This window comes from Heterodontus francisci, chromosome 2, assembly GCF_036365525.1.
Source record: "Heterodontus francisci isolate sHetFra1 chromosome 2, sHetFra1.hap1, whole genome shotgun sequence".
Taxonomy (NCBI): Eukaryota; Metazoa; Chordata; class Chondrichthyes; order Heterodontiformes; family Heterodontidae; genus Heterodontus; species Heterodontus francisci.
The window spans coordinates 16,967,532-16,986,553 of record NC_090372.1 but is presented as its reverse complement, the minus strand read 5'-3'; the positions used below and the strand labels follow the sequence as shown (position 1 = coordinate 16,986,553).

Below are 19,022 nucleotides of genomic sequence, written 5' to 3'. Positions count from 1 at the left end.
ATTTCTAACTGAATCCTAGACAATGCCACTGCATCACTTTCCGACCTTCTTGTTCCTCTTATTGCCCTTCATCATCATCATCATCATCATTTTCTTCTAATTCCAGATGTTTGGCTACTATGTCAATTTTCTCTGCTTTTTTTGGCATCTAATTTTAATTCCACCCCCAATTTCACTGCCAATTCTTTTAATTTGTTTTTAGTTAAAGTTATCAAGTCACTCAGGGTAACATTCTGCTTTCCCAAAAACTCTGCTGCAACCATTAATGCCATTACAGTAGTATAGACTGTACCTTATTATACAGGAGACCTGGTTCTTTTATTTCTTTGTAATTGGCGTTAGATTTAGATCCTAACAATCAAGTTTCCAATTGAAATGATCCCAAATGCGAGAGAAATTAAATATGATGCCAGACACCAGACCCCAATTTAAATATGTTATTCCAGAAATGAGCAGTTAATGTGATTCCAAATGCGAGCCCTCCAATTAGTCTGATTCTGATCCCAGACATGAGCCACCTAATTAAATATGATTCAATCCTGGACGGTCCCCCAATTAATATGTTATGACTGACTGCTCAAGACAAAGCCCCCAATCAAAATATATGATTCTGATTGCGGTGGGAGAAATGCACTGTCAATTCAGTCCTGTCCCTCCACAGATCGTCTAACATATCACTTTAAACTTTACAAATTAAAGAAAGACACAGCCAACTTGAACCACCAAATGAGGTGAACCAAACCAGGTGTCTTTAAATCAACAAATTAACTGTTTATTAGAGAAAACTAAATTCTTAAACACTACTAAGATATAAACAACATTTTTTTAAAAAGTAAATACAATAAAGTCCATGCAGATTTACACTCCTGCCGAAGTGGAATCTTCCAATGTGGAACTGTCCAAGGTTGCTTGAAGTCCTCGCAGCCATCCAATGGGAAATTTTTAAAAAGTCCAACATCCGAAGCTGCAACTCCTCGTTCATTCAGTGATGACCACTTGCAAACACTTTTCAATGAATCAATTTGGCTTTAGAATTTTTTGAGGGATAAAAGATTGTCACAGTCTAACTTTCCTTCCTTCAGTTTAAATTATCAGAGATCGCTGTTCCGTTCATGCTGGTCCAGCTGTCTGTCTCCACTAAAAGCCAGTTCAAAATTTAATTGCAACGTTGTATAATCGATTCTCAGTCTCAGACACATCACATACTTCCCGAAATTAAAAAAAAGCTGGATCATAACAATACCTCCGGATAGTAATCTGGCACTCGGATTCATTTCTAGAGGGATAGAATTGAAAAGCAGAGAAGTTATGTTAAACTTATGTAGTACCTTGGTTGGACTGCACTTGCTGCACTATTAACAGTTCCAGTCTTCATGTTATAAAAAGAATGTAGAGGCACTGGAGAGGATGCAAAAATGATTTACGAGGATGATACCAGAACTTAGAGGATATACTGATCAGGAAGGTTCAACATGTTGGGCTCTTTTCTATAGAAAAGAAGAAGTCTTCAAGATTATGGTAGGGTTTGATAGGGTGGACTGACTTAGAAATGTTTCTACTTGCAAGGGAGACAAAAATAAGGGCCATAAATACCATTGTGACGAATAAATCCAATAGGGAATTCAGGAAAAACTTCTTGACCCAGAGAGTGTTTTGAAGGTGGAACACACTACTATGGGGAGTCGTTGAGTTGGAGAGAATAGATGCACTTGAGTAGAAGCCAGATAAGTACGTGAGAGAAAAAGGACATGCTGATAGGGTGAGCTGAAAAGGGGTGGGAGGAGACTTGGGTGAAACGCAAAGGCAGCATTAGGCCAGTTGGGTCTTTGCAATGTTAGTTTTGGCAGGAGGAAATGCAAGTAAGAGTTTGATTGATGGCGGGCGGGGAGAGTTGTTGATGTGTGGAGTGCACGGTGGATGCCTGCGAGAGGGACAATGACTGAGAGCCGGTTGTACGGGCTGCTGGGCTCGGTCTATCCCTACGTTTGCCCCATCCAGCAGTTCATTGCAGAGATCGGCGGGGCTGCATCGCCAGCTCTCCTGGAGCCGAGTGACGCCGAAAACTACAAGCGCTTCGTCTCCCATCTCATCGTGTGTGTCCCCGGGGAGGCAAAGGCTGTGTGCCGGCCGCTCACATTTCAGCAGGTATGGGTTCGGGAGGCGAGTCCGCTCTCAAACCGCCAGCAAATGCATTTAGCAGTGGGTGCAAATATAAACGTGTGGCGCCTTCTACAGATCCCAATGGCATTACTTTATCGCGGGAAAGTGCTTTTGGTTCTCTGCAAAATATTAAATTAACTGCCAGCTTGACCTACAGAGCAGTTAGTGAAAAAAAAAGTTTGTTTGCTAATGTTAACAGTGCAAACGTTTTAATCCAGACACAACTGTTTTGTGAATGATTTTCCTGAAAGTTTGCGCCCAGATTTACAGTGTGCAGAAATTTCAGGAAATTATAGGATAACTGACTTTTGCCATTTCGTATCCCACGCCTAAATTTCCTGACCGCCTCCCCGAAACAGTTAATAATCAAAGATGATCATAATTTTGGTGAATTATTGCCTCACCGTATGCCGGAGAGCGTTACGCTCCATGAGTTGGATTTATTTGCCCTGTTTCTCATCTACAAGCTGCCCCTTGGCGACATCGTCCAAGAACACAACGCCAGTTTCCGCGTGTTCGATGACAACGCTCAGCTCCAGCTCACCGTCACCTCTCTCAACGCCCGCCCCCGACTGACATATCCAACATCAGTACCGGATGAACCGAAACTTCCTCTGCTGCCGAAATCCTCATCCATGCCTTTGTTATGTCCAGGCTTGACTATTCTAATCCACTGCTGCCCGCCTTTTTATATTATACCCTCCGCAAATGTGAGGCCGTCCAAAACTCTACTGCCTATGTACTAACTCATATCAAATGCAGTTCACCCATCACCCCTGTGCTCGCTCACCTACATTGGCTCCCAGATAAACAACACCTTTTTTGGCTTTAAAATTCTCATCCTTGTTTTCAATTCCCTCCCTAGCCTCACCCCTCCCTATCTCTGTATTCTCCTCCAGCCCCACAACCCTTCAAGATACCTGCACTTCTATAATTACGGCCTCTTAAGTATCCCTGATTTTAATCACTCCACCATTGGTGGCCGTGCCTTCAGTTACCTATGCCCTAAACTCTGGAATTCCCTCCCTAAACCTCTCCGACTCTCTCCCTTGCTTTCTTCCTTTAAGGCACTCCTTAAAACCTGCCTCTTTGACCAAGCTTTTGGAGTCATGTTTTATAATGGTCCTGTGAAGTGCCTTGGAACGTTTTAATACATTAAAGGCGCTATATAAATACGAGTTGTTCTGCTTCATCTCCAATTTTTTTGAGCCGTAAGCTGCTGGAAGTGTAAACTGATAATGGTGCGGTGCATTTAACAAGGCATCTGGGACCTTGGTGAACACCAGAGCCAACAATCAATCTTAACCAAGCCAACTCTTTGGTAGAGCCAGTTAGTCCCACTCCGCTGCTCTTTGCCCATAACCCTGTAGATTTTTCCTTTTCAAGTATTCATCCAATTTCCTATTGAAAATTATCATTGAATCTGCTGCCACCAACCTTTCAGGTGGTGCCTTCCAGATCAGAACAACTCACTGTTTATAAAAGCGTTTCCTCATGTCATCTGTGGCGCAGTGGTTAGCACCGCAGCCTCACAGCTCCAGCGACCTGGGTTCGATTCTGGGTACTGCCTGTGTGGAGTTTGCAAGTTCTCCCTGTGTCTGCGTGGGTTTTCTCCGGGTGCTCCGGTTTCCTCCCACAAGCCAAAAGACTTGCAGGTTGGTAGGTAAATTGGCCATTATAAATTGCCCCTAGTATAGGTAGGTGGTAGGGAAATATAGGGACAGGTGGGGATGTGGCAGGAATATGGGATTAGTGTAGGATTAGTATAAATGGGTGGTTGATGGTCGGCACAGACTCGGTGGGCCGAAGGGCCTGTTTCAGTGCTGTATCTCTAAAAAACTAAAACTAATCTCTGGTCCTTTTGCCAATTACTTTAAATCTGTGTCCTCTGGTTACCACCCCTTCTGCCACTGAAAACAGTTTCCCCTTATTTACTGTATCCAAACCCTTCAAGATTGTGAAAACTCTGTCTGATCTCCCCTTAACCTTCACAGCTGTAAGGGGAACAACCCCTTTTTCTCCAGTCTCTCCTCACAACTGAAGTCTTTCAGCCCTGGTACCATCCTAGGAACTATTCTCTGTACTCTCTCCAAGGCCTTGACATCCTTCCAAAGGGTGATCAGTATTGACCACAATACTCCATCTGGGGCCCAACCATGATTTACAAAGATTTATCTCCCACTGTCTAAGTTGAGTATTTTCTTGATACAGTTTAAGGCCTGTTAAAGAAGTGGAATTTATAACATCAGAATATCATGCTGTATCAGCAAAAGGGTGCCCCATGGACATTAACAGTAATTAATGACATGAAAAGCCTCTTGGTGCCACATTTATAGGTGAGAATTATGACATTTCCTGCATTTATAGTAAGGATTCCTTTTTAAAAAAGGAATTTATAAATTTGTGTTGTGTGTAGCGAGGGGAAAAAACCACTCGGATATTTCTAAATGCCCGTTTCCCTAAATGACTATTTACAAAAGTGGGAATAATCCCCAGCACCTTGGATCTGCATTGGACATTCACCGTGTTGTTTCACTCGCAGTGATGCTTGTTGTGGTGTACTCAAATGAGTTCACCAGTAAATTTTGGTGTAACTTCACCAGTGGGGGATCAGTGAGCACAACGGTCTTAACTTATGGTTTTCAGAGGCAAATGCACCATTCCAGGAAAACACAGCCTGTTATCTCTGTTGTTAAAGTATCCTTAATCTATCTCGCTTGCTCTTAAAACTCGAAGAATTTCCATGATGCATGGGATAATTGTCAGCCCAGGTTGAAAGCCATGTGTATATACTGGTGGCCCCTCATATTTTTGATGTTTAACCGCAGAATAACTAATATTTTTTCAACTTCTTTTCAGCTATCTGCACAGAGCGATGTGGTTTTGCGAGTAATTCAGAGGATTTGTAACAAGGGGAAAAGAAATGTACTCAACTTTGGTTACGCCTGTGTAAATGAAACAAGCTTCATACGTGTCAGATCTGCCCCCAACATATGTAGTTACCAACCAAATCCCACTACAGTTACTATCAAGAACAGTGTGCTATGGAAAACACTACTCAGCAGGATTGGTGATGATATTATGATGTATTTATTGGAGCACTGCTCCCTCTTTATGCTGGTTCCACCAAGCTGTTGCTTTCAGTTATGTGGGGTTCCCATCTACAGCCTCATTACAAGTGGCACTAGGCTCCCATCTACCTGGCTCAGGCAGAACCCAGTCAAATATCGGTGCAATATTTCGCTCAAATGTGTTCAAAAGAAAGTCAGATATTATAAAGGGTTCCTGTCAAAGAGCAGGAAATGGAAGGAAAGATTACCAGGAGATGGAGTTGCGAATGCAGCACAAGCTGCTGGCTCCAGCAGGCTTAAACGTCGAACAATCCTAAGTGTTCCTGAATGCATATCTGCAAAGAGGGCTAGACTTGAAGTTGGTTTTGGCAGATGGACATCAAAGGATGTGGACACCACAGAAATAAAGTCACTAAAAAGATGTCTGAATGTTGATAAAGTAGAGTCTTCTGCAAAGAGGGTAAACGGAAGCCATCTGTCAGCACTGGCGCAAGATATAGCCTGCCATTCAACAGAGCATGACCACCTGCTTGTGGAAAATAAACCAAATGCGTCTCCTGAAATAACTGAGCAATCTGGTGTTGCAATGGATCAACCAAATAAAGGAGTCTTCGAATGGAAGGGAGAAGATAGCAGTAACATTGATGTTTGTAAACCAAAACATCCCAAATTCGATGCACACTTGAGCACAGTGGAGGAAAGTACCACTGCAGAATACAAAAGACAGGATCCAGGTCCCAAAGTACCTGAACCGTTTGAAGGAAGAGGAGATAAAAGCAGTAGGAGTGGACCCTTCGTGAATAGGGTAGAGATTATTTCTGCTGGTAAAGACCTTTACTCCACTGTAGTTGACGGGGAAAATTCAGAGCACACAAGGCTGCAGGCTAAAAATATAGTAACAGGTTATGAATCTGGTAAGGGCTGTGCTAATTCCATTGTTGCAGAAAGTGGAGAACGACAAAAATGTAAGGAAGTGGACCGAGCAAGAAGCAGAAAGTCTAATCAAAATGGCACATTCTCAGATAGAAGTACAAACAATACACATAGTACTGAATCAGCCACTGGAAAGAACGCCGATGCACATAGACCGTGCCATGGAATGGTCGGTGTGTTAGCAGAACCTATGTTTGCTGGGGTGCCACGACCAACTTCTATAGATGCTGCAGCAGGGAAGAATAGAAGAAAATGGGGTACAATTTATGTTGGAAGAGGGGATATAATGTACTGTAATAATAACAGGGAATGTTTGCCAAACATGTTTATACTAAATCGCTTGCAGGACTTGAGCACAGGCGGTCAAAGACTTGTAGAAACTATCTTCTTGAACAATCATACATTTGGGAAGAAGAAAACCCAAGCACATCCTAGTAACTACTGGAGAAAGAAGCGGTTTCCAAAGCGTTACTGGCAGATGAGAAATATTTTCTTTCGACTGCTGAGAAATCATAAGCGTTGCTCATATCTGCAGCTGTTGAAGAGAAATTGCCATGTTAACACCCAAAAAGAAACTAAGAGCTTTCGTGCTTCAAATGTTGTGGGAAAGGCTGAGTCAAGGAATGAGTCAAATTCTTCTTCCGTCTTGAAGGGGGCTTGCAGGCCTTTCAGCGGTTATGATGCAGGGTTGAAAATGAATCGTTCTGTTGGTGCAACCTTTCACCCAATTGAAAAACAGGGTGAATTCTTGAACAAGAACTTAAAGGATCATAATTCAATGAGAACGGATCTCCGAGGCCATGGTTCTACAATTGAAATGCAATTGGAGGCGCAGACAGATTCTTTGAGATTGTCAGAGCATCCTGGCCTGTGTTCTCAGCCAAGTTGTCTACCTGAACATCCAGCAATGAAACATAAAGCAAATGACAAAGTCAGCGTGTCTAGAGACTTCGACCATAACAAAGAGTCACCTGACTCGGACAAGCCCTTGCTGCACTTGCTTAAACAGTACAGCAGTCCACTTCAAGTTCACCGATTTCTAAGAGAGTGTCTGCTCAAAGTTGTACCAGTTGAGCTGTGGGGTTCTAACCACAATAAATGCAGGTTCCTGAAGAATGTGAAGAAGTTTATTTCCTTGGGGAAGTTTGACAAATTCTCTTGCAGTGAGCTAATGTGGAAGATGAGAGTGAATGACTGCACATGGCTTCAGCTCACCAAAGGTAATCCATTATTAATCCATTAATTGTCTTCATAATGTCACTAGAATTAACTAGTTTTATTTATCTGCACTAATGTTTCAGAAGTGGTAAGGGCTTTATGTGTAGGAGCTTTTACACTCCTTTTTTAAAAACACAAGTCACTTGCAGTTTCGCCGCAGTTGAACAGTGTGGTACCGAATTTACTGATTTAGTTCTTAGAGTTTAGGGGAAAATACGGACCCATTTTGATATCTAAAGTCTTGTTAGGGAGTAACAGGAAGCTATTTGGGGCTCCTCCATGGATTATTGAAAATATTCTAATTAAAACTAAATGCCCATAGATATGATCTAAATTGAATGAGGCTTAAGCTGAGAGCAAGTGTTTAACTCATATGAACAAACAAACTCCTTGTTGTGTCTAGGTTTTTCATTCCACTCTCCTCAATATTTTCTGGTGGTTAAAGCAAAAACAGAAAATGCTGGAAATCCACCATAGGTCCATCAACATATTAGTATCCTTTTTCAGAAATGAAGATTGTAGATGCTGTTTTAGGAAATAGGACTTTGCACCTTCACTTATTCCTTTAGTGTCTTGCCAGCAGCTCGGGACTCCTAAGATTAGGTCAACCCAGAATGAACCCCCTTCATTTTTTTCAAGTTCTTTCATTTCCCACTTGTTTCCATCTGTTAGCCTGTTCGTGAACACTTATTAGCTGTTAACTAATATGGTGGAACACTGCATCATCTTTACAACTTGAATATCTCTATTTTTTAATCCCAGTTTTTTTCACTTTCTCTCCTGACCTTTGCTGGGATAACTTTCCACGAGTGCCGGCATTCCTCTCGTACAACCATTCCTCACCTGTGTGTGTTGGCAGCCTTTTGGTCCACAGAGAGCATGATCTGTGATTCTGATCATGTCCTCACCTACTAGACAGATTTGTCGACAGAAGACAGTCAGGAGAGGAAACTATAACTGAATTTTCCCTTCCTAACCCAAGGGTATCAGAACATAAGAAATAGGAGCTGGAGTAGGCTATACAGACCCCTTGACCCTGCTCCACCATTCAGTAAGATCACGGCTGAACCTTTTCATTAACTCCATTTTCCTCATAACCTTTGATTTCCTTAGTGCCCAAAAATCTGTCAATCTCAATATTGAATATACTCAACGACTAAGCATCCACAGTCTTCTGGGGTAGAGAATGCCAAAGATTCACAAACCTCTGAATGAAGAAACTTCTCATCTCAGCCTAAATGGCCCACCCATTATCCTGAGACTATTTCCCCTAGTTTCAGACTCTCCAGCCAGAGCTAACAGTCTCTTAGCTTCTACCCTGGCGAGCCCTCTCAGAATTTTATACATTTCAATGAGATCACCTCTCATTCCTCTAAACTCCAGAGAACATAGGCCCATTCTGTTTGATCTCTCCTTATAGGACAGACCCCTCATCCCAGCCTGGGAGTGTGGTGGAGGCAGATTCAGTCATGGCTTTTAAAAAGGTGCTGAATAATTATCTGAAGAGAAAAAAATTTGCAGGGCTACGGGGAAAATGCAGGGGAGCAGGGCCAGCTGAGCTGCTCTTGTAGAGGCTGGCACGGACACAGTGGGTCAACTGTCCTCCTCCTGTGCTGAAAGCATTCTGTTGAAGCCAATTGCAGCATCCCAAATATTTACGTGGCTGAGGCCAACCAGCTGAGTAGAGACTGGGGATGGAACCGAGAACCATCTGTTCTCATGGCTCAATATTGCACCCTACAATGCATTCATCCCCTTTGCTGTCAGGGAGCTAATGTGTGGCTTTATAGTGTGTGTGAAGATCCCATGTATCATTTTTGTGCTCATTAACTTTCTCTATGTTTAGGTTTTAACACTTGGTCCAGGCTTGATATAACTGTTGATTAAACAAGACATAATTTAAACAGAAATCTGAGGCTGTTCAATGCTGTAGACCCATAGAATGTTGTAGCACAGAAAAAGGCAATTCGGCTCATTATATCTTTACCAGATCCCACTGCCGTGCGCTCGTCCTGTAACCCTGTATTTTCCTGTGTTGCAACATATTGTGACGTTCAGATTATTTTATTGAGTTGAGTTCTGACTCTTATAACACACATTAAGGATCAATTCCATGTTTATTTTTTGAATCTTCCCCCTTTGTCTTTTGGTGATTGTTACTCTTGTACTATGCACTGCCATGCTTGGAATGCTAGCAAGCTCCTGCACCTCTGAATCTGCAGCTTTGTAGTTTAATACTAATAGACACTTATAATATTTTTCAACCTCTCTCCACTCCATCACTCCTAACCTCCTTTTGGAAAACTCAACTCACATACATTTGTGTGATCCAGATTTGCAGCCTGACAATGCATGGTACTGCGGAGGTAAGTCTAGTTCCTATTGCTTGTTGCACATGTTTATCCTAGATGAGCAGAGAGATCTTGGTGTCCAGGTACATAAATCCCTGAAAGTTGCCACCCAGGTTAATAGAGCTGTTAAGAAGGCATATGGTGTGTTAGCTTTTATTAGTAGGGGGATCGAGTTTAGGAGCCACGAGGTCATGCTGCAGCTGTACAGAACTCTGGTGCGGCCGCACCTGGAGTGTTGCGTGCAGTTCTGGTCACCGCATTATAGGAAGGATGTGGAAGCTTTGGAAAAGGTGCAGAGGAGATTTACTAGGATGTTGCCTGGTATGGAGGGAAGGTCTTACGAGGAAAGGCTGAGGGACTTGAGGTTGTTATCGTTAGAGAGAAGGAGGAGAAGAGGTGACTTAATAGAGACATATAAGATAATCAGAGGGTTGGACAGGGTGGATAGTGAGAGCCTTTTTCCTTGGATGGTGATGGCAAACACGAGGGGACATAGCTTTAAGTTGAGGGGTGATAGATATAGGACAGATGTCAGAGGTAGTTTCTTTACACAGATAGTAGTAGGGGCGTGGAACGCCCTGCCTGCAACAGTAGTAGACTCGCCAACTTTAAGGGCATTTAAGTGGTCATTGGATAGACATATGGATGAAAATGGAATAGTGTAGGTCAGATGGTTTCACAGGTCGGCGCAACATCGAGGGCTGAAGGGCCTGTACTGCGCTGTAATGTTCTATGTTCTAAATATAAAGGAATGCTTTTATCTCCCAGGTCAGCACTTTGTTCCCGCATCAGAACACCAGTTGCGTGAAGAAATCCTGTCTAAGTTCCTCTTTTGGTTAATGGACGCTTACGTGGTACAGCTGCTCAAGTCCTTTTTCTATGTTACTGAGACAACATTCATGAAAAACACGCTTTTCTACTACAGAAAATGTATCTGGAATGAGGTGCAGGCAATTGGTGTTCGGTAAGGGTCAGCTGTTATGTCACGATAACTTGAGCTAATCTGGCTTTCAATCCCCTCAGTTTCAAAGTCCCTCTCTATCAGGGATCCTCTATTAGCTGTGGGGATGTGAATTGGTTAGATTGGTGTCTTCTCTGTATGCGGTCTAAATGGATGTCTGTGATAGGCAAACAGAAGGTGTGATTCATGCTGCATGATTACAGGGCAGAAGGAGGGCCAGAAAGTAAAGATATCCTAGCAAGTTGCATTCAAACGGAATCCATGTGACAGATAATTGTTGTTGGTGTGTTGTAGATGTTAGGAATTAAGAAAGAAAATCCATTACAGACGAACAAATAGCAGAGATAAGATTCACGGCGAGATCTGCAGAAAATAACACTTTTTCCACAGCTAATCACCTCCTTCAGGGGCTAAATAGATTGGCTAAAGGCCATAATTAGCTAAATTGTACATTGCATATTGATGCCAGGTCTAATGGGCCAAATATTTGTTATGTTTGTATATAATCCTTTAAGGTAAAAAAGGGGCGCATTAAAAGTTAGACTGATTAATTGAGTTTAAAACTTAAAAGGAGTCATATAAAACTAGAGCCAACAAATACTAAAGAAAATCATGAGGAATACAGAGCTGTTACTGGGGAAATGAAAGGGGAATTTAGATTGCAAGAGAACATGAAAAGGCTAGGAGATAATATAAAAGGAAATGTCATGCTAGGCCCCCACCTGCCAAGAATGAGGCACATTAATTTTGTCATGAACATTGATTTTAAACTGTTGCTGGAGTGAGGAAATGACTTGTTAAACAGATCAGCTGTTGCTGGAAAAGACATTTACATATTAACAAACAGTGCTTGGAAGGACAAAGGACCATTCCCTGACACATTCAACCCACAATGGACCTTGATCACCAGGTATTGTGTGTAAGAGGAACATTCCAGAGACGGCTAAGGTGATACAATCAAGGACTGGTTAGACCGGCTAGTCACATAACTAACTGGCTGTTTCAGGGTTTTTTGAACTAGCCATAAAGAGTTTGAACAGAAAGACTGCTTGCTCGTGGACTGAGACGATCTCTCCTGTATGCTCCCATCTCTTTCTCACAAGCTTCTGAATCCACTGAAGACACATGAACCCCAAGAGAGAAAAGTCTCCTACAGCGAACAAGGTTTAAGAAGAATATTGGGCCCCAACGAAAAGCAAGATCTACCTGCAATCAAGGACTGTACAGTGAGCTCGAAGAACCATAACAAAAACGCTTCAGATCTTGCCTCAAACTTTTCTACTTTATTTTTCTTCTGCTCTTTTCTGTCTCTATTTGCATGTGTGTATTGCGTATGCATGCTAGTGTGGGTGCGTCGTGTTCCGGTAGGCGTCAACCGAATTAGAGTTTAAGTTCAAGTTTAATAAATTTCAACTTTTCTTCTTTAAAGCTAAGAAAACCTGTTTGTGCTGGTTTATTTGTCTTATAATTGAAAAGCGGTGAACAAGGATTCACCAAAGGGGAGCTAAAAACATGGTGTGTTTAAAAATAAAACCCTGTTATGGTAAGACCTGGTTAAGGCTGAGAGGGACCCCTAGAAACCTTTCTCACCTGGTGGTAACAGAAATAATAACGTTTCTAGGCATACTGTAAGTGAAAGAATGATTAAAGATAGTAGATTGCTCAGAGATGAAAACGACAGTCTAATTTTGAAAGATGTGGCAGTGATATTAAATATTGTGTGTCAGTATTTTCAAATAATTGTAAAATTAAGAATGTCAGTGTGCCAGAAGAGGGTGTGAAAAAATTGTTAAAGATAACTGTGGCAAAGGAATTGGTTCTGGAAAAAAAGCAAAAAACAACCTAAATCACAAGACACTAGTGGCAGCAGTGTGTACCATCTACAAGATGCCCTGCAGCAACTCACCAAGACTCCTTTGACAGCACCTTCCAAACCTGCGACCTCTACCACCTAGAAAGACAAGGGCAGCATGGGAACACCACCACCTGCAAGTTCCCCTCCAAGCCACACACCATCCTGACTTGGAACTATATCACCGTTCCTTCACTGTCGCTGGGTTAAAATGCTGGAACTCCCTAACAGTACTGTCGGTGTACTTACACCACGTGGACTGCAGCGGTTCAAGAATGTGTTTCACCACCATCTTCTCAAGGGTAATTAGGGATGGGCAACAAATGTTGGCCTTGCCAGCGACACTCGTATCCCAAGAACAAATTTTTAAAAATGGGATACGCCCTAGATTGTTGAAAGAAATCACATAGGAGATGGCAAAGGGATACGAGAGGAGAGTCACTAACACCTGTTTAAGAAGGTGAATAAGGATAAAGTGATTAACTACAGACCAGTGGTTTGAGGCAAACTTTTGGAATTTATAATTTTAGATCAAATTAATGAACATTTAGAAATGCTTAAGAACATTAAGGATAGTTAGCAGGGATTTAAAGGCAAATGTTTGTAAATGTAACTTAGAGAAGTGACTGGATGCATAAGGAGAATGCAATAGCTGTCATGTATATGGACTTGCAGACGATGTTTATTGAGATGAATTGCAGTCAAAGTTAATGAATATCAGGCACTGCGTGTGACGAGGTGGCCGAGGCGATACTGCCTGTTCTGCAGCACCGCCAAAGACAAATGTCGATCCCTTAGAGTAAGTCAAGATTCAGTGCCTGGATATGTTAACAAGTATGGGCTTTCTACAGATATTGCTGCACTCTGAGATTCCCTGCAAGTATCGGTACACTTCCAGAGGCCTCCCGTAAATGTTCACATCCTCCCAGAAAACCCTTGACCAAAGACAGTCAGCTATCCAAAGATTTGATTTGATTTTTTCTTTTTAATTTGTGTACAGCAGTAGGCATTATTGATGTTTTAATGTTTCATCACATGCTTCCTCCTGATAAGCATCCAGCAAAGTATGTTCGTTCATGTTGATCTCTACGGAGCGAATGTTGTTCATTCACAAGCCTCCTCATTATTGTCAGGTAAAATGTTGTCTGTTGAGTGACTGGACCCAAAATAGCAGGTCTCTGGGAAGAGCGGGAGGCAAAATAAACTAAAAAGTCAAGCTTTGCTTAATTACGTTTAATATTATTACTTAAGTCAGGGAATATTTTAGGGAGCTTTTATGCTGCAAGTTTAGTTTTGCCATAAATGAAAGTCAGGATCCTACCTGACTCTGCAGTGGGTCTCCTCACACTGTTTGGACTTAAAGCTGCTAAGAGAATAAATCCAGTGTAGTATTAAACCTGATTTACAAAGTTCCTCAGGGCTAAACCGAAAATACTGGAAATACTCAGCAAGTCTGGCAGCATCTGAGCGAGAAACAGAGTTAACGTATCAGGTCTGGGACCTTTCATCCGTTCTTTTATTTATATGCCGTATGCTGTTTTAATATTGTATTCGAAGTGAAAGATGCTAAAGGATTTTCTTTTTGCGTACTACTGCAGAAACCATCTAGCAAAAGTACAGCTGCAACCAATTTCACATCAGGAGGTGGAACAGAAACTGCGACAGAAAACCATCCCACCCCCGTCCAGCCTGCGGTTTATTCCAAAGACAAATGGCCTGCGCCCAATAGTGAAAATGCGGAACATAGCAGCACCAAAGTCCTCTGTGAAAGGGAGCAGATTTAGAAAGGTTAGTGACCACTTTCGTCTTTGTGTGTGGTCTGTACAGCAGATGAGTCTAGAATGCCTCTTCCCTGACACATATTTTTCTAAGATGTTAAGGTGTCAGCCTGGGCTCAGTGGTAATACTCTTGCCTTGTTGTCAGAAGGTTTTGGGTTCAAGCCCCACTCAAGAGACTTGAGTACGTAGTCTAAGTTGACAATTATTATACTGAGGGAGTGCTGCACTGTTGGAGGTGCTGTCTTTCAGATGTGGTGCTAAACCGAGGCCCTGTTTGCCCTCTCTGTGGGAGTCAAAGATCCCTCGGCAATATTTTGAAGGAGAGGTGTTCTCGCCGGTGCCCTGGCCAATATTTTTCCCTCCGCCAACATCACTAAAGCAGGGTACTGGGTCATTATCTCATTGCTAACTGTGCACGTATTAGCTGCTGCGTTGCCACATTAACACAATGCCTACATTTCAGAAGCACTGTAAAGTGCTTTAGGACATTCTGAGGTCATGAAAGTGCTATATAAATGCAAGTCTTTCTTTACGCTAACTCTACACTTTTTTTTCCAAGATGATAATAGAGAAGGTCCCTCCAAGCCCTGTCTGTCAGTATGCAGAAGTGTCTGGTGATTTTTTTTTTTAACAAGTCCTTTCTTCACTCTAGTAACATTTTAATATCAATGTTCATATGACAAAATTAATATGCCTCATTCTTGGCAGGTGGGGGCCTGCATGACACTGTACACTAAATTAAAAGAAATACCAGTAAGTTGCTGTTTTACCTGGAAGGAATGTTTGTGGCTCTGGACTGTGGGAAAGGGAGGTGGTAAAAGGGCAAGTTCTTGCACCTCCTGCGCTTGCACAGAAAGTTGCAATGAGAAGGGAAGTGGGGTGTTGGGGGTGATTGAAGAATGGATCAGGGTGTCTCAGAAGGAAGAGTCCCTGCAGGATCTGCTGACAACTGGATGATTGACTTTTACATTCAATTTTACATAGTGTCTCAGTGTTTCCCAATGCTCAGAAGAAAATGATTGAATATCAGCTGTGTTTGTGTGTGTGTGTGTCTGCTTTTCTCAAGAGAATAAATGGGTGAATTACTTATTTGAACAATACATCCGTTCTCCCTCCCTTTTTAATTCCTTTATCGCCCCCTTAGTCATTCCTCATAGTAACGATGTGGCGTTATTCATTGTTAGACGGCAGCCATGTAATCTAAACAGAAGAGCTGTGACATTGTTGAGTTAGAATCAACTGTTTTTCTGGTTTTATTTTATACTCAGATTAACTGGAACTGGTTGGTCTCCCAATGCTGTCCTTCCTCAACTATAATACGTTGCTGTGAAGAAAGCATCTTGCCACAATTAGCCCACTTGAAGAATAAATGATTTCCAGTTAGTGCAGGGCAGTTGTTATGCTATGTATAGTTGTTGCTCAGATTTTAGGTATTTTAACAGTTTTTAAAAAAATTATATATTCAAAACAGATCCAACACTCGGACTCCCAGATGAAAGTCCTGTTTGGTGTACTGAATTATGAGTGTCAACAGAACCCGGCCCTGATAGGCTCCTCAGTCTTTGGACTTGATGACATTTACAAAGCATGGAGTGAGTTTGTGTTACAGAGTTTGAAAGCCGGAAAAGTGAGGGAGAGACGTCCTTATTACTTTGTGAAAGTGAGTTTAAAGTCCTGATACTACACCAGAATATATGATACCTTGTTCATTATTTTAAACAAATTGACAACAGTGATGTGTTGTCTTGACGGGTATTGATCGACTGCATTGTATTCTTGAAGGTGAACATTCATTTATAAGCACCTATAACTGTTAAAATTGATATATTTATTAGCTATGAGAAGCCTCATGCTTTCCTAATACATTGTAATACCTGGAACTTCAAGTAACTTGCTCATTAAGCATGAAGCTGGAATGATCTCTGAAAATTGGCATGCATTGTCTCATGTAGTACTGAGCCATGTACATCAGAAAGGTCCTGGGTTCAGTCCCTGATTTGCGCTAGGTTTAGATGGGGCAGCAATGGGGACACTATACTTGGTCATAGCTCTTTTGAGCTAAAGAGGAGAAAAGTCAACCATGGCTCCTGCTTCTGGTGCATGAGGGTAGAATTAAGCTTGATGATCCTTTCAATTGCCAGAATTCATTATCCGAACTCACACTTGGGAGAGACACTAGAGGGTGTCTGTGAGTCGTGCCCCAGGATGTATTGGCAGCGACAGGAAAGGAAGGGAGAGCATTGGAGGAAAAGTAAATAACTGTCCTTGCCTTTTAACTGCACAGTGAATTTCATCTCTCAGTCATTCATATTCACTTTCTCCCCACTCCATCAATTATATTACACTTTCATGATGCTCCATAACTTTGTGTATCCTTCCTTTGAGATTGTGCCTATCTGTACCTGACAACTTCTGAAAAACTGACTGTGGCGTGGTGGTAATGTCACTGATCTAGGAATCTAAAAGCCCAGGCTAATGTCCTGGAGGTACAGGTTCAAATCCCACCAAAGCAGCTGGTGGAATTTAAATTCAATTAATTAATAACTTCAATTAATTATTAAAACAAAATCTGGAATTGAAATCCAGTCTCTGTAATGGTGCCATGAAACTACTGTTGACTGTTGTAAAAACCCATCTGGTTCACTAATGTCCTTTAGGGAAGGAAATCTGCCGTCCTTACCTGGTCTGGCCTACATGTGACTCCAGACACACAACAATGACGTTGACTCTTAACTGCCCTCTGCAATGGCTTAGCAACTACTCAGTTGTCAAGGGCAATTAGGAATGGGCAACAAGTGCTGGCCTTGCCAGCGGTGCCCACATCCAATGGATTTTTTTTTAAAATTAGCAACATTGCTGTCTGGGTCAGTGGGCTTATTAGCAGCTGCATGTCACTGAATGTATCCTTCTGTCACTTTGACATTGATAGATATGTCCTAAAGACATTTGGAATTCTCATAATTCCATCTGTAAACTCACCCTAAATATCGAAATGTGGGTAAATTCCATTCCAGCCGACATCCACATGAAAACAAGTGTCAGCATTTGGCCAATTTTGTCGATGAGCCAGGTGCTTTGAAGAGCACCCATCTAATCAATTCAAAGAAACTGTTACTCAAACAAAACAATAGCAAAGTACCGGTTACTTTTAAACAGGTAATCTTCAGAAGAGGCAGCAACCTGAAGCTTCTACCTTCTACAACTACCTGCATTTATATAGCGGCTTTAACGTAACTGAATTTGTCACTAAGCCACATAAGGAGATAATAGGACAGATAACCAAAAGCTTGGTCAAAGAGGTAGGCTTTAAGGAACATCTTCAAGGAGGAGGGAGAGACAGAGGGATTTAGGGAGGGAATTCCAGAGACTAGGGCCTCGATAGTTGAAGGCATGGCCACCAGTGGAGCAGTGACAATCAGGGATGCACAAGAGGTCGGAATTGGAAGAGCGCAGAAATCTCAGAGGGTTGTAGAACTGGAGGAGGTTACAGAGATGGGGAAGAGTGAGACTGTGGAGGGATTTGAAAACAAGGGGCTGCATTTTAAAAGCCTGCTGCCGAAATAGGCGGCGGGTGGGAAAATTTGCGGCCCGCATGCACAGGGCCCACGGCGCGGAATGCCGCAATTCCAAACACGGTGGCTCATTAATATGTCCGGGGCGGCCCCCCCGATGACGTGGGGGAGGGGTGAGCTGTCCCTGGCAAATGCGTCCGGCGCCATTTTTAAAGGGCTTACAGCCTTCAATGAGCATTTACATTTTAAAGGTACAGTGACTTTTAGAGTTTTAAAAATGAATAAAATAAACTTTCCATGCCCTCTCCTACCCCCACAATGGCAATACTCATCATTTCTGCCCTTTTCCCCCCCGGAATACTTACCGTGAAAAATTGACCCCCGCTCCCCCCCACCCCCTCACAAAGTTCAGAATCTTTGTCCTTTACCCCTTCCCATCACACCCCCAATCAATCCGAAGCATTTTAACCCCACTCCCCCCGCACAGAGAAAATCACCTCCTCCTCACTCCCCACAGGTGTCATGCCTCGTTTCCCTGAATGGGGATTCGAAGGCACGGCATTGCCGGCCGCCCGAATGAAGATTGGCGCGGTGAATAAGGAGGTGACGGGACCTTCATTAATTCAGCTAGGTAAATTAATTTAAGTATGCAAATTGTGGTCCCATCACCCAGCAGCAGGGCAGCCACTACGAGGCCTTGCCACCGCTGAGATCGGTACGGGGCCTGCCGGTGGCGGTCCTCCTCCATTGCTGTTTTCATTCCCCCCACCCCCCGCCACTGTTCCTGGCTTCGGAGAGACTTTAAAATCCAGCCCAAGGATGAGAATTTTAAAATCGAGGCCTCGGGGGGTGATAGATGAACAAGTCTTGGTGCGAATTAGAATGCGAGCAGTAGAGTTTTGGATGAGCTCAACTTTACGGAGGATGATAGGTGGAGGTCCAGCCAGGAGTGTGTTGGAAGAGTTGAGTCTGGAAGTAACAAAGGAAGGGATGAGGGTTTTAGCAACACTGAGCTGGGACAGGGATAGAAACCAAGCATTGTGACCTGTGTCCAGTTATAAATCTGACCAATTTTCTGAATCTCACATTGATGTAAATTAAAAACAGTAATGATTCAAATCTGAGCCCTAAAATATACATAGAATGATAGAATGTTTACAACACTGAAGGAGGCCTTTCGGCCTG

At 42.6% G+C, this 19,022-nt stretch overlaps 1 protein-coding gene across 3 annotated transcripts in view; it reads left to right on the top strand.

Annotated features, from left to right (window-relative positions):
* Positions 1-1,801: 1,801 nt before the first annotated feature.
* tert (telomerase reverse transcriptase) overlaps positions 1,802-19,022 on the top strand; it is a 57,978-nt gene continuing 40,757 nt past the window's right edge. Inside the window, exons 1-6 of one of the 3 annotated variants that reach the window (XM_068055200.1) lie at positions 1,802-2,145; positions 5,020-7,384; positions 9,716-9,748; positions 10,502-10,697; positions 14,145-14,334; positions 15,797-15,985. In XM_068055200.1, coding sequence (XP_067911301.1) covers positions 1,918-2,145; positions 5,020-7,384; positions 9,716-9,748; positions 10,502-10,697; positions 14,145-14,334; positions 15,797-15,985 — 3,201 coding nt within the window. In that variant the 5' untranslated portion in view covers positions 1,802-1,917. The remainder of the gene's footprint in view (positions 2,146-5,019; positions 7,385-9,715; positions 9,749-10,501; positions 10,698-14,144; positions 14,335-15,796; positions 15,986-19,022) is intronic. The other 2 variants (XM_068055207.1, XM_068055216.1) reach the window with 2 other exon arrangements.